The sequence below is a fragment of the Lemur catta genome, chromosome 14 (assembly GCF_020740605.2).
Source record: "Lemur catta isolate mLemCat1 chromosome 14, mLemCat1.pri, whole genome shotgun sequence".
In the NCBI taxonomy this organism is placed as follows: domain Eukaryota; kingdom Metazoa; phylum Chordata; class Mammalia; order Primates; family Lemuridae; genus Lemur; species Lemur catta.
The window spans coordinates 15121925-15135612 of record NC_059141.1 but is presented as its reverse complement, the minus strand read 5'-3'; the positions used below and the strand labels follow the sequence as shown (position 1 = coordinate 15135612).

General features: G+C 44.5%; 1 protein-coding gene across 1 annotated transcript in view; it reads right to left on the bottom strand.

Annotated features, from left to right (window-relative positions):
• Nucleotides 1-3410: 3410 nt before the first annotated feature.
• Nucleotides 3411-13688, bottom strand: part of LOC123649869 (guanylate cyclase 2G-like) — a 30020-nt gene continuing 19742 nt past the window's right edge. Inside the window, exons 14-21 of the mRNA XM_045568136.1 lie at nucleotides 12393-12548; nucleotides 11455-11632; nucleotides 9876-10016; nucleotides 8816-9008; nucleotides 6852-7026; nucleotides 5959-6057; nucleotides 4630-4721; nucleotides 3411-3515 (exon numbers count right to left, since the gene is read on the bottom strand). Coding sequence (XP_045424092.1) covers nucleotides 3411-3515; nucleotides 4630-4721; nucleotides 5959-6057; nucleotides 6852-7026; nucleotides 8816-9008; nucleotides 9876-10016; nucleotides 11455-11632; nucleotides 12393-12548 — 1139 coding nt within the window. The remainder of the gene's footprint in view (nucleotides 3516-4629; nucleotides 4722-5958; nucleotides 6058-6851; nucleotides 7027-8815; nucleotides 9009-9875; nucleotides 10017-11454; nucleotides 11633-12392; nucleotides 12549-13688) is intronic.

The following is a 13688-nucleotide window of genomic DNA, read 5'->3' as shown; positions in this document are numbered from 1 at the left end:
TCTCTATTTGCTCTATGAAAAAAATCTTCATTTGTGTGGAATGCTCTGAGCTCATTTAGCCTTTACTTAAACATTCAATCCCCTGTTTTTGTCCCACTCACTTATGACCATTAGAATGGAACCAACAAAAAAAAAAAAATCAGAAACACAAATGCAAATATAGCACATGAAATCACGTGGCAGCACGAACTCATAACATGGCCACCCCGGTGGGCCAGAGATGCCGATGTCAGTGAGCGGCATTGTCAACAAAATAAAAACTGAATGAACCAATCACAGTAGAGAGTTGCTGGAGTGTGATAGGAAAAGCCCGAGTTCTAAGGTCTTTTCTTAGTCATGTGCAGACTTAATCCAAGGGCTTATCATTTGAAAACAACACATCAGTTTGTCTTTCTGTATTTAACATATTTGAGAAGTTTTGCAATCCGCAGTTTGATGGTTCTTTTAACTTTTGTTGAAGTCAGAAATTAAATTAGCTATCAGATCTCTGGAGACATGAAGTACATATTTGTGTAGCAATAGGCTAGAGTAAAAATGACCCATTGTAGTCTAAACTTGGTCTCTAAGCTGGTGCTCCCAGCCAGTTTGGGATCTCTTCTTTTTGTAAACGTTCAGTTTTTTTAGTCAGGAAAAACAGAATACATATTTTATTGGTTCTAGTCAAAAACTCTTAAATAGTGTATCGTAGCCATATCCATAAACCCTTAGCTGTCAGAGCAAAACAATGTTGTATTAGTTTTGCTTTATTTTCTCATTATGTTTTATGATGTTGTATCTCTACCTGGTGCTATGGAATAAATAAAATGCCTAAAGTAAGTAACCTATGACTACAGTTTATAGTGTTAATATATCATGTGGACAGCCAATTCCTCAACCCTCCCAGGGGTATCTACAACTAAAGCTTGTTAGACTCACATGTATACCAAAGACTTTTAATTATTCTGTCCTACATTTACATTTCAAAAACTCCAGTGTTGGGTTTCTGATGCAAGGAGGGAAAGCCACTTTGCATGATTAACATTTGTGGGGGAAATGTCTCTTGGGCCATCCCTATCCATAAAGCCCTAATGGCTCTCAGCAGCAACTGGATGTGTTTTGACTTAATGTTGACTAAGAGCCCTGTGATGTTTAGTTGGCCTTCTTGTTTAATAACCTCTCTGTTGAGAAATTAAGAGAAAGTGCTCTCAAAACAATCTCTTTTGTAAATTCTCATTAGTGCTAAACATAAAACAGACATTAAGAGAAGGAGGAAAAGTACATTCTCCCCTAGGTATCCTTGGTTGACATAGAAAAAACGCTGGATATAGATTTAGGAAACTGCTCTTATCGAAATTCCTGGATATGATCCCTGAAGACTCTCTCCCTCTCTCTCTCTCTCTTTGTCTCTCCATATACATAGACATGTGTATGTATGCCTGTGGATATATGTGTATATGGGTACACATATATATATTTGCACGTGTGTGCACATGTCTGTGTATACACACATGTATATGTATGGTTTTATGTGTAGGTGTGTCTGGATGCCAAATGCTTATAATGTTCAATAAAACGGCAGAAGTAACAAAGTCTTTATTATATGAACATAACTTATGTAAGCATGTGGGCTAGGGCTGGAAGGAAACAGATATGCACACATTTAATACAAATATAAAGATGAGACAATAATAGACCGCTGCCTTATCTGGCCCCATTCCTTCATCCATCTATCATTTTCTAATTAATGGATTGCTGTTACCTCTACACTTTTGTACATAGCTCTATTTGTCCTTAATATTGCATAACTACCATTTATGCTTCCTTCTCCCTAACTAAACTGCAAACTAAAGATCAAGGGAAGTGTCATATTCTCTTGTGTCCCCCCACTGTGACAGCTGGCACAGAGTAAGTGCTTAATAAATACTCCTTGAATTAATGAAATGTTCATATGAATAGATGGATGTGTGGATGGATAGATCTGTGGATGGATGGATGGATGGATGGATGTGTGGATAGATGGATGGATGGATACACGGATGGATGGAGACTGGCTCAGCTCTCTAAGAGGCCTTACAGTATAGGTGGCCTTGTTTCCCTTCATGGTTGAACAAAGTGTTTGGGGTCCAGAAGCCATGATCCCAAACAAGAGAAGAAGTTATGGAGCATGAGAAGATAAATTTTGGTCCACTGTCTCCATGCTGGAGTAGCAGGGGAAAACTCCCCTCTGCCCCTCACATTAATGCCTTCTGCCTTCTCTCCTTCTAAGCATCAGTCTTGATGCTGAAGGCCTTTGGGGAGGAGCAGAGCCTAACACAATGAAAATAGAATTGTATTATAAAACCTTTTATGAAATTTGGTATCAAAGGCCTTTAATAAACCCCAAAGTAGTTTATTTCCCAGTACAGAACTCAAAAATATCTCCACAAAGGCAGCTCAGAGGTCCAGCAAGAAAGAAAATATTCCTAGTCTCATTGGTTCTCACTCCCTCAATCATGGCAAGTTCAATAGGAAAAGGTCTCAAATAGTATTTCATTCACATTGCTGTGCCGTATTCAGGAGCAACCATACAGAAGATATCGGAATGTGAGGAGTTGCAAGAGATGAAGAAAGAAGTACTATAAATACATTAATGGTTCAGTAACTATTAAAAGAACCACGCCACAAAACAACATGGCATCCTCTTCTTTGTGTAGAAGGGAAAATTCATAGAAGGAATGGATGATTTGTCTTTGCTGGAGATTTTTTTTTAAAAATAAACTCTTCATAACTGAATGAAACATTCCACTTAAAATTCAAGCCTTGACTGCAAGAGATTTTGCTCAGTGGATAAGAAAGAAATTAAGCAATAAGTTGAGAACGGGACATTATGCATTCAGAAGCTGTAGGCTCCTGGGAATTCAGGGCTCAGAACCAGGCCTTCCAGCTTGAACAGCCTCGGGTGGCCCTGTTGGATTTCAGGGACTGCTCACACCTTAGGGCTCTTTTGCCTGAACACCTTGCCGAGATGCCTTCAGAAAGGGTCTCGCATCTCCTTGCAAGCTAATTAGCTGACGGAAAATGAGCACCAAGGGATAGGGTGCAGCCACCGAAAGGCAGGGCAGGGCCTGCTTCGCCTCTCCCAGAAGGAAACTGGGTCCACTGCAAATTCAGGAGTTAATGGGCTGGAAGTATCTGGCAGCTGGGGCAGTCACACAGGGCTGGGAGCAAGAGCCCAGCCCCGGCCCCCAGGAAATGAGCTCACGGTCTTCAGCGTCCACACTGCGCTGGGGGCCGGCACTGGGGTAGGAAGAGCTGGCCGGCTAGACAGCGCCCCCTAGTGGGGGGTTTGGCTCATACCCCAGAACTGCACCTCATAAATGGGATATTTAGTGTCCCAACCAAGGGTGGACTTTCCTGTGACTCCACACACACCTTGAAAGACAATACTCACCTCACAGGATCTCTGGGACTGGAGCTTCTTCCTCGGTAAATTCGGGGAGTGAGATAGTGAAGCCTTCCTTGCCTTTCAACCAGAAAGTTGTTTGCTCTCCTTTGCCCTGTGGGAGGCCAAGGCCGGCGCTGGGGAAGCGCAGGGTGGGCCCCGCAGCTGCCCCCCAAGGAAGGGTCTCCTAACAGACGCAATCCGAGGATGTTCTAGGCTCTGCTGTAAGCCCCGCGGGCTGCCAGCAACGGCCTGGGGGCGAGGACCCTCGGAGACTACAGCTTGTTGCAAAGAAAATCTTTTTTTAAAAAAATAATAAAATCTGTTGAACCCTCAGCATGAGTTGGGCACCAGGGGGAGCACCCCCCATACATGTCCACCTTCACTCGTCGCATCCGCCCTTGCAGGGCAGTACTGTCACCACTCCCGTTTGCATGCATCAAAACCGAGCCCCCGAATCAGGCAGCAAGGGAGTGGCAGGACAGGATCCAAGCTGGACCTACCCTGCTGCCTTCTAGAAAAGTCTTCGTCTTACCTGAGGCCTGTTGACTGGACACAGTGGGCCTGGGGCAGGCTCGGCAGATGGGGGAGCTGTTGCCACTCGCTTCCCCTGTGCTCCCCTCCAGCGTCACAGTAACCACCCACCCCTCCCACCGCGAACGTGTCCCCTCGGCCGCCCCCGGCAAGGGTGCTCCAAAGGACGAGCATGTGCCGTGGCACATTTTAGTGACAGACCCAGGCCGGGATGAAGGAAAAGGGATGGAATTTTTTAACATATAGAGGTGAGGTTCTAGTACCTCCAAGGCCAACCTGTGGACTTCCTGCCCTCTACCTGAGCACTTTAGACTCAGGTGAGGGGACTCAGGTGAGGGGACACAGAGGAAAGGGGACATTATAATTCCTGGGCTTGTATTGCTGCTGCTCTGTGTGAGGAACTGGGCTGGGGTGTTTGAGAGGAAGCCAGGCGACCATTTGTGACAGAGACAGGGGGCACCCCATAAGGGGGTGGTCCAGGGGGGACTAAGGTGTTCTCTTTCTGAGGTTCCATGTTTGACTATTTGAGGGAACTGAAGGAAGAAGGCTGGCAGTCACGAGAGCCTCCAGAGAGACCTTTGAGGTCTCTCTGCATCACTCTGGGATGACACATTCATCCCACCAAGTCCCTCGACTTCCGCATCAGAGACCCAAACGGGGCAGGGCTAGGTGGGGCGCAGCTGGCCCCGTCTTACCTTGACTGGAATGGTGCCTCTCTTTTGCAAATCGTACCCTCCCGATGCCAGCAGGGCGCTTGCAGTGCTCTGAGAGACCTGGATCCGGAGAGCTGCCACAAACCAGTCATTGCCTCGTTACAAACTCGTCAGTGGGGGGGAGGGGGCTTTCCCTGGAGAGGGAACCTATCCTGCAGGACTTCGCACTAAGCAAGACACAGACAACCTCTCCAAAGTCTGGGACATTTAGGCTGAGACCCCCTGGCCTGATGGCATTGCTGAGACACTGTTCAGTGCTGCTCAAACCGTAGTATGTTCAGTCTAGAAGCAGGAAGGAGAACTGATTCAGTTTGCGAGTTGGTAATTCCCATGAATGGAAGTTCACTGGGCTTCCTGGGACAGTACCAGACCCAGGACATATTACTGAAAATGTAGTTTGTAACCAGAAACGCAACTAGAATCAGGTTTGGAGCCTATATAACCAACTCTACCTTTAAAAGTGTATTCTAAAAACCTTTACTTAGAAGACAGAAAAAGTTAAATCTGAGAGACGTTTAAATCTGCGTTTGAGACTTGGTTAACTTAGACAATGAAGTAATCAGAGGGAAAAATATTGTGCGTGTGTTTTTATATATTGTGGGAAATTTACAAACTCAAAACAATATTAACCTCAACTCTTTAAAACTTATATCACTGAGTAATTCTTTTTTACATGTCTTGACCGGTAAATGGCATAAATGTGTCTAGAGATAGTCAATGCAATAAAATTTCTATAAAGCAAAAAATGTGATGTTCCCTGGAGTTGCTGGCTGTAGATTTCTTCTGCACCACCAAGAATATACTCTGCATCAGGGATGGGCAAATTACCACCCACGGGCCAAATCCAGACCACTGCTTATGTTTACAAATAAAGATTTATTGGAACATGGCCATGCCCATTCATTTATGTATTGTCTACAGCTGCTTTCAAGCTACAATCGAAGAGTTAAGTAGTTGTGATAGAGACTCTCTGGCCCCTGACACCTAAAATAGTTACCATCTGGCCCTGCACAGAGAAGGTTTTCTGACTTCTGCTCTTCATTTAAATGATTGTATTACATGTGTGTGTGGCTGCTTAGAACAGACAGCCTCGGAAGGAGGAAGCCAGGTGTATTTACACGGCGAGCACAGTGAAGCCCCGTCTACAAAGCTTGTGATCAGTGTTGCCTGAAGTGGATAATGATCTTATTCTCCATATGGAAAACCGTAGACAGAATGCAAATGTGTCTTCTAAAAATATCCCCCAGTTAAAGATAGGGGACTGGAGGGACAGCAGTATTGTGTCTACGAAGTACTGACAACGATACCCACGCAAACTGCTGCTCTCCATTCTGGATGCCACGTTCACAGTGTCCCCAAACAGACAGTATCTGGGCATGGTGATGCCCACCACACCAGCCACCACAGGACCTGAGGAACGGAGAAGCAAAGGGCATAACCAGTCTGCACGTCCCAACGTGGGACACCACAATGCACATTGAGTCAATAAATGCAGTTCAACAAATAGTTCTTAAGTGTCCTCTTGGGGCAAAGCATGGCAATATGTCTTAGGGTTCACAAAGAGGCAACCTATAGAACCCACAGACTCCTGGTGGAAAGCGACATGATCAATAAATGACCGTGTTATTTGTTCGTGAACTTGAGCTATAAACAAAGCCAAAAGCAGCAGGAATATGGGAGTAATTACTTCTGATTGGGGATCAGGTTTTATTTTAGTTGAGCCTTGAAGGAGAGGTAGGAGCAAGACTGCCTAAGTCATTTGTGGGGACTGGTGCAAAATGAAAATACGGGACCCTTTGTTCACAGATTATAAAGAATTTCGATACAGTGACAGAAAAGCATTAAACCAAGCGTTGGGCCAGTTCTGCACAGATCACATGCCCCTGAGTTGACAAACACAGAACATGTCAAAGGGCACTTGACACAGAGGCATGGAGGGAAAGTAGCCCCTTACGGTGGCCCTGGTTTGGGGTCTCCTCTTTATTTTTGGTTCAACACCTTGGAGCTGTTATGTGCCCTTGTTGTTACCAGGCAACCTAGCTAACTAGAATGACACATGTAGAGACAATTCAATCATTTATTTCCCCCGAAGATGTTACCATCCCACATCCGGGTGCCTAGAAGCCTTGGACCTAGAACTCGAACCCAGAACTACCTGTCGCCATACCTGGACCATATGGCCACCTGCCATCAGGTCCATCTACCTGTGTGGAGGCCAATCCGGAGCTTGAGCTTCTCCTCGGGCATGTGCCCAATCTGAAAGTGGATGGTGGCACTGAGGAAGTGCAGGGACATGGTGGCAATCTCATCCACATGCTGGGTTCCATTGCGGATGGGAAGCCCACTGGCCACCATGTATGCATCTCCAATGGTCTCGACCTGAAAATAAAGCAACAAAGTGACCTTCGTTTTCCAAGAGGGAAGCCAAGAGTGGGGGTGGGGTCAGAGACCAAGGTCCCTCATTTGTCCCCAGCCTTGACTCCCATACGTTGAGATGCTGTACTCCCTGATCTCCATCCCAAGCAAGTCCCAGCATTTCCTCCACTCCCTGCCCTTGTCCTGGTTTTCCTGCAAAGCCTTCCTTCCCTGAGGCCTCCTCCCAAGTCCCATAGTGGTGGTGACTGTATTTCCCCAGCCCAAGCTCAGAAGCAGCCAGACAGGCAGCAGTGTACTGATGGGGAAAATCTTGAAGAATCCAGTGGATCCATCAAATGGAATCCATCATACACAACCTGAAGTGTCCTCACCCCACACAGGGGCTCTTACATCATTTACACATATGTATGCACTGGACATAATACAAAATGTATCCACTCATACATATGTATATAAATGTATGTGTCTGCCTGATCTGTCCTCTTCTCCCCCAATCCTCCTAATCAGGTCACCTTTCAGATCCTTCATTCACAATACAGAAATAAATGACAAGGAGAAGCTTGAAGTTACAGCCCTTTCTGGATATATGTGCATTTTAGCTGAATCCAAAGATAACATGGTAAAAGTGAAATTTCAGGCAGTAGCCAGGCAGTAAAACACCTATCTCCTGGTTACCCCAAAATTACACAAAGTCAACTAGTTGACAAGTCTAGCCTGCTTATAGGCTACCTCTCCCCACCATGAGAACTTCCTTTAGAAATACAAATTCATTTTAATATTAGCTCAAGCAAAACATAACGGAGAAGTTAACACTAAGAAGAAAATCACAGAAGACACCCTCATAAGCAGGGCAGGTTCCAGTTTTGTTGGGTGTATGTGATCTTCTTTTAAAGGTTATCCATACCATCCTTTCTTTCACCCTCGAACACAGACATCATTTGTGGGAAACACTGCGGATAACCATTGAGGACGTGTCACTGTGTCACCAAGATATGACCACACTGTCCCCCAAATCTCACTGGACCCTGGGACCACAGGCAGAGAGGCAGAGCCTTGAGATTGGGGTCAGAGCTGGTGCATCGTTTCCGACCCCCAGGAATATGTGAGCACAGGCACACAGAACTGTCCCGGCAGTCACGATCCGACCCCATCTGAAGAGTCAGAAAACACACAAAGCAGCCATCATCACCACCACTTGAATGAAGCCAAATTTTGCTGGTTTTGCTCTCTTCCCCACCAAAAATTGTTTTTTACTCTAGATGACCATATTCACATACCTCCCAGACAGGCACCAGGCAGGTAAGTGTTGCTGTCTCCCCTTTAGCCACGAGCCTGAGAGTTTAACCTTGGGAGTCTATCTTTACCCTAAATTGCTAAGGATTGTGCTAACGGAAGTAAGACCCATGCAAGATCCAAAGACAACCACTAAAGGAGAGTAAACATGAGCCTCTCTGACTCTGAAGGAAATATATTCAGGAGGGAAGGGGAGGAATCAGCAATTAGCAGGTCAATGCCTCTTTCAGGGAAGTGTTTACTGAGAGATAAAATAATGGAAGGAAACAGGGGGAACGCCTGGTGATTCTTGACAAATACATACACCTGGGACTAATCAAGACCTTTTCCAAGAAAACAAACAGGAATAAAATATTGAGTTTCTGCCACGAAGTGACACAGACTGAAATGGAGCCTTCCTCCTGGCTGACGTCTGGGGTCAGTCCAGTCCTCAGTCACGCCCCCGAGACAGCCGACAAGCAACATGTGTGCCTTGCCAGCCAGCAGCCGGGCGTCTCACCTTGTACACATCATACGCCATAATGATGTGATCAAACGAACTGTACAGGTCATTGAGGAGCTTGACAACTTGCAAGGGGGAGCTGAGAGAACAGAGTTTTGTGAATCCAACGATGTCAGAGAAAAAGATTGTCACAGACTCAAAATGTTCTGGTTCCACGGACCTTCCAGCTATGAGTTGTTCTCCAATGAAGCTGAAACCAAGGAAGGAATCATTCTGAACAAGATCTTATTCATCTCATCTCCTACAGACCCCTGCAAAGTTGCCCTTGTAGGTCCTTTTGCTTCAATGGCTAGGTTTTTGGTTAACAAAACCCATCATCTGGAGGAATTCTTTTGACCTCCATTTCTCCACCTCCATTTTCTCTAAAGAGATATTTTATTATAATTGGTCGGTATAAATTGGGGCGGGGGATAACAGAGAAGCAAGTCACATAAATGCCTTTACAAAAAGGATTTTCTCCCTGTATATATTGGTTATAGAGTTTGATTGTAAAGACGTGATCTGCAGACGTGGAAGCAAATGTAATCATGCACCAATCCATAAATCAGTATTTTTATTTCAGTCAACAAATCTCACATTCAAAATTCCTGCTTCTGTTTCTTTGGTCAAGACATGCAAGAAGTGCACAGGAATTTTAACAGCAAATGCTTCTTCCAAGTGTTGAGAAAGTGGACAGGTGAAAACAAAGCCAAAGAGGAAACGATTTTTTAATGTGCAGTCATGGCTACATACTGCACCGTGCAAATGTTTTGCTCGTACAGTATGAAATACTGCGGAGTTAGCAACTGGCCGGAGTCATGGAACTAGAGCGCCATCTAGTGGCCTCCTTCCTGTTGCTGTATCCACCGCCTTCCAGGTAAAAGACCCACTTCTATTCCCATTGGATTCAGACGGATTTGCCTCTATCTCCCTTTACAGTGTACCAGATTACACACAAAATGCTGGACCCCTCTCTGAAGGACATGGCATCCTCTTAGGAAAAGAACCATGAAATAATCACTCCATGCAGAGCCACTCCCTGGATTTCCTTGTCAAGGGCCCCAGTGCTTGGTAGTACCTGGGCAACATTGTGGACAGAAACTTCTCCACCTTCCTCTTCTCTGCCATCAGCTGGCTGGTCCTCTCTGCCACCACTTCCTCCAGGCGATTGGTGTACACTTCCAGCTTGCTCACCATGCTGTCCAGTATGCTCACGTGGCTTGAAAAGAACACAAACATTAACATCTTCTTCCAAGAACCTTAAGACCACAGTGGAACACAACTTCCAGGTACACGTTCCAAGAAACCATTTCTCACCCTTAAGGTTTCCTACTGAAGGGTTGCCAATGGACAGCAGGGAAATGACAATGGCAATGAGGCCACGTGGCAGGACAGAGCCTGCCCTTCAGCAGCTCTGGGAGCTTCAGCTGCACCCTTCATTTCTCTGAGCCTCCATTTACTCATCCAGAAAGTGGGGATAATAAATAATACAGACCTCACAGGGTTGTGCTGAGGATTTTGGGGAGATAACGTGTGCAAAGTGTCCAGGGCTGTGTCTGGCACCCACAGGCACTCAACAAATGGTGGCCTTAATGGCCTTTCCCCCACCTCCCAATAGTCTCTGTCCCATTGAAAATGCAGATTTGGGGAAGAGTCATTCTTTTCTTTTCAGATTGTCCAATGTAAGGGGCACTTCTAGATCCTGTAGGCTTTTTGTTTTAGAAGGGATTTCAGAGAACCCATTTATATTCCTCATCTTTCAGATGAGGAGGCTGAGACTCACATAGGAAAATAGACCTGTCTTCACACCAGGACCATATTTTCTGAGTAAAAAGTCAGGACATATCAACCAACTGAGATGTACCATTATGCTAATTAGCTTGATTTACATCCCACAAAGTGTATACCAAAGCATCATATTGTACATCATAAATATAAATAATTTTTCACTTTTAAAAAATATTAAAAAGTTTTAAATTTTTCAGAACTATAATACAATGATCTGGAAAATGCAGAGTACAGGCTAATTTTGTTAACAATGCATAGCCAAGTGGCCAAATTAGGAGTAGACACCTGACTCCCAGCCCGGGGACTCTTTCTACCAACACAAGCTACCTCTGACATAGTGATGTCTTCATATATTCAATGTGCCAAAAGATGATATAATTAACTGGTGTGAAGGAAGCTACCATTGAGAAAATTGTCTGAAAGGCATGCATAATTTAAGTTATACCTACTCTAAGGGTAGTAGATAATTTTTAATCCCCCAATCCAATCCCAATTTGCTAGTCATGACCCTGGGAATGCTGATTGAAACAGATTCTCAGGCCATGCCAGAACTCCCTGGGGAAGAAGACCTTGATTGATTAGTGATTTCTGGAATGGACAAAGAAGACAGTAGAATCACAGCATCAAATACATTTTTGTAATATGTATGAAATAAAGGGGCCATTTCACATTCTGCTTTAACCAGTACGTAGCACAAGGCTTTGCATGTGGCAGGCATTGAGTAGATGGTGAATGAATGAATGAATGAATGAATGGAGGAATGGAGGAATGACGGGAATGAGTCACATAGAACCAATCATGGCCGTATAATTTTAAAATTCCAATGATTAAATGACTAAGAGAAAATGTCTGTTGCACATCTAACTCACCCTTTGGGACTGGCTTCTTGTAAAGTCTTCTTGATAGACGGGAAAGTGGGCCTTTTCTCTGGAGACTCATCCCAACATGCCGTCACCATGAGCAGGATCTTTTCATTGCCTTTCTCCTCACACAGGGAAGGGCGCAGTGGAACTGACGCCCTGGGGTCTTTGATTTGGTTGATGATTTCTGAAATTCATTTTGGGTTGAGATAGCCCAATGTCTGAGCTTTGCACCACTTAGTACAGTCACTTTAAGCAGTAATTGTGCTCTTAAATTTAAAAAGTAAGTCCTAGAACAGATTGGAATTCCAGAGAAGTCTGGATATTTTGATAAAAATACTCTGATTCTCCTGGAAAATGAAGAATTCTAGTGTACAACATAGAGGCACCCTCCTAATTCATCTGTTTTTAAATGAAGATTTTAAAACAGACCGTTTCTTGAGATAATACATACCTCCATATGATTTCAAAAATGTATAAGCATTTGGTGTTGCAAATCCCCAAAGAATGCTCTATGCGATTTTGCATTCCATATAATACATTAGAGAAAAGCTATTTTAACAAATAATAAATGTTACCATCGTGTTCTGCTTCTCTGTCCAATTTTGTAAACCTATTTTCTTTCATTTCCTTATTGGCTTCTACTGATATTTTTTTAAGATTCTGCTTAACCAGATGTTGTAAAAGAAATAATATATTGAGAATAATATATACGTGTTTTGGTATAAAAATATTGTGGGTACCACAACATGGATGAGTCTTAAATGCATATTACTAAGTTACAGAGGCCAATCTGAAAAGGCTACATACTGTTTGATTCTGTTTATGTGACACTCTGGAAAAGGCAAAATTATAGAGACAGAAAATAGATCAGAGATTGCCAAGAGTTTGGCAAACATTTCAAAGCCAACCCACACAACAAAAGCCAACTAACTCTCCCCCTTTACCAGCTGGTGCCTCATCGAGGTCGTCAAAGGGCCCGTGGTCTGGGTGCTGGATCAGCTCCCACATCAGGATGGCAAAGCTGTAAACGTCTCCCTTTGGGGTACCCGACCGCGGCACCTCTGGGAGCCGCAACAGCTCCGGGGCCGTCCAGTAGAGCTCTGCAAAGCAAAGAGATGTCCACATGAAGTGAGGCACCGCTGGGTGAAACAGGAAAAGCCACCCCTTCATCCTTAGGGGGGTACAGGAGGAGGGAAGAAATCCAGCCCTGAGCCATCAGCCCTGAGGGCATCGGGCTGAAGAGTAGATCGGGGTCTGCGTGGGAATATGGAGAAAACCACCAGGAAGGACGTGCACTAACGTGTTACTGCTGGTTCACGCATAACCGTGTAATTACAGATGGTTTTCATTTCCTTTTTTCTTTCCTGCATTGCCTATATGTTTAAGGATAACTCACTGAAGTATGAGTTACACAATATAAAATTAACCATTTTAAAGTGAACAATTCAGTGGCATTTAGCACATTCACAATGTCGTGCAACCACCACCTCCATCTAGTCCCAAAATATTCCCGTCACTCCAAAGGAAAGCCCTGACCCATGGAGCAGCTTCTCCCTGTTCTCCCCACGTTGGCCCCTGGCAAATGCCAATCTGCATCTGTCTCCATGGTTCTATCTATTCTGGATATTGTATGTATCTACTTTTTTTGTTTGCAGTGAGATCTATAGGATTATATCATCATGGGTTATAATCATTAAAAGAAAATCTATATATATTAAAGGATGGGGAACTAGGAGTGGCTACTAGCAGGTCTTCAAGGTTTCTCCCCTGTCTTTTCTATAAAAGACACCATTGAAATACATGGTATAGAAACCTCCCCACATTCCCATGGAAAAGCTGCTGGTGACATGCTAATCCAACAGAGAGCGGGTTGGGGCTGGGAACATGGGCTGAACATGAGGAGGTGAGACTCAAAGCCATTCAAGTAACTTTGGACAAGTTGGAAGCATCAGCGAGCCCCAATTTGCTCACATGTAAAAGAGGGTTGGATTTGAGGCAGTGGGTCTTGTCCTGACACGCACATCAAAATCACTTGGGAGCATTTCAAAAAAAATACTGGCTGGTGCAGTGGCTCACACCTGTAATCCCAGCACTTTGGGAGGTTGAGGCAGGAGGATCCCTTGAGGCCAGGAGTTTAAGACCAGCCTGGACAACACAATGAGACCCCATTCTCTACCAAAAAAAATTTAAATTAGCTAGGTATGGTGGTGCACACCTGTGGTCGCAGCTAGTCCGGAGGC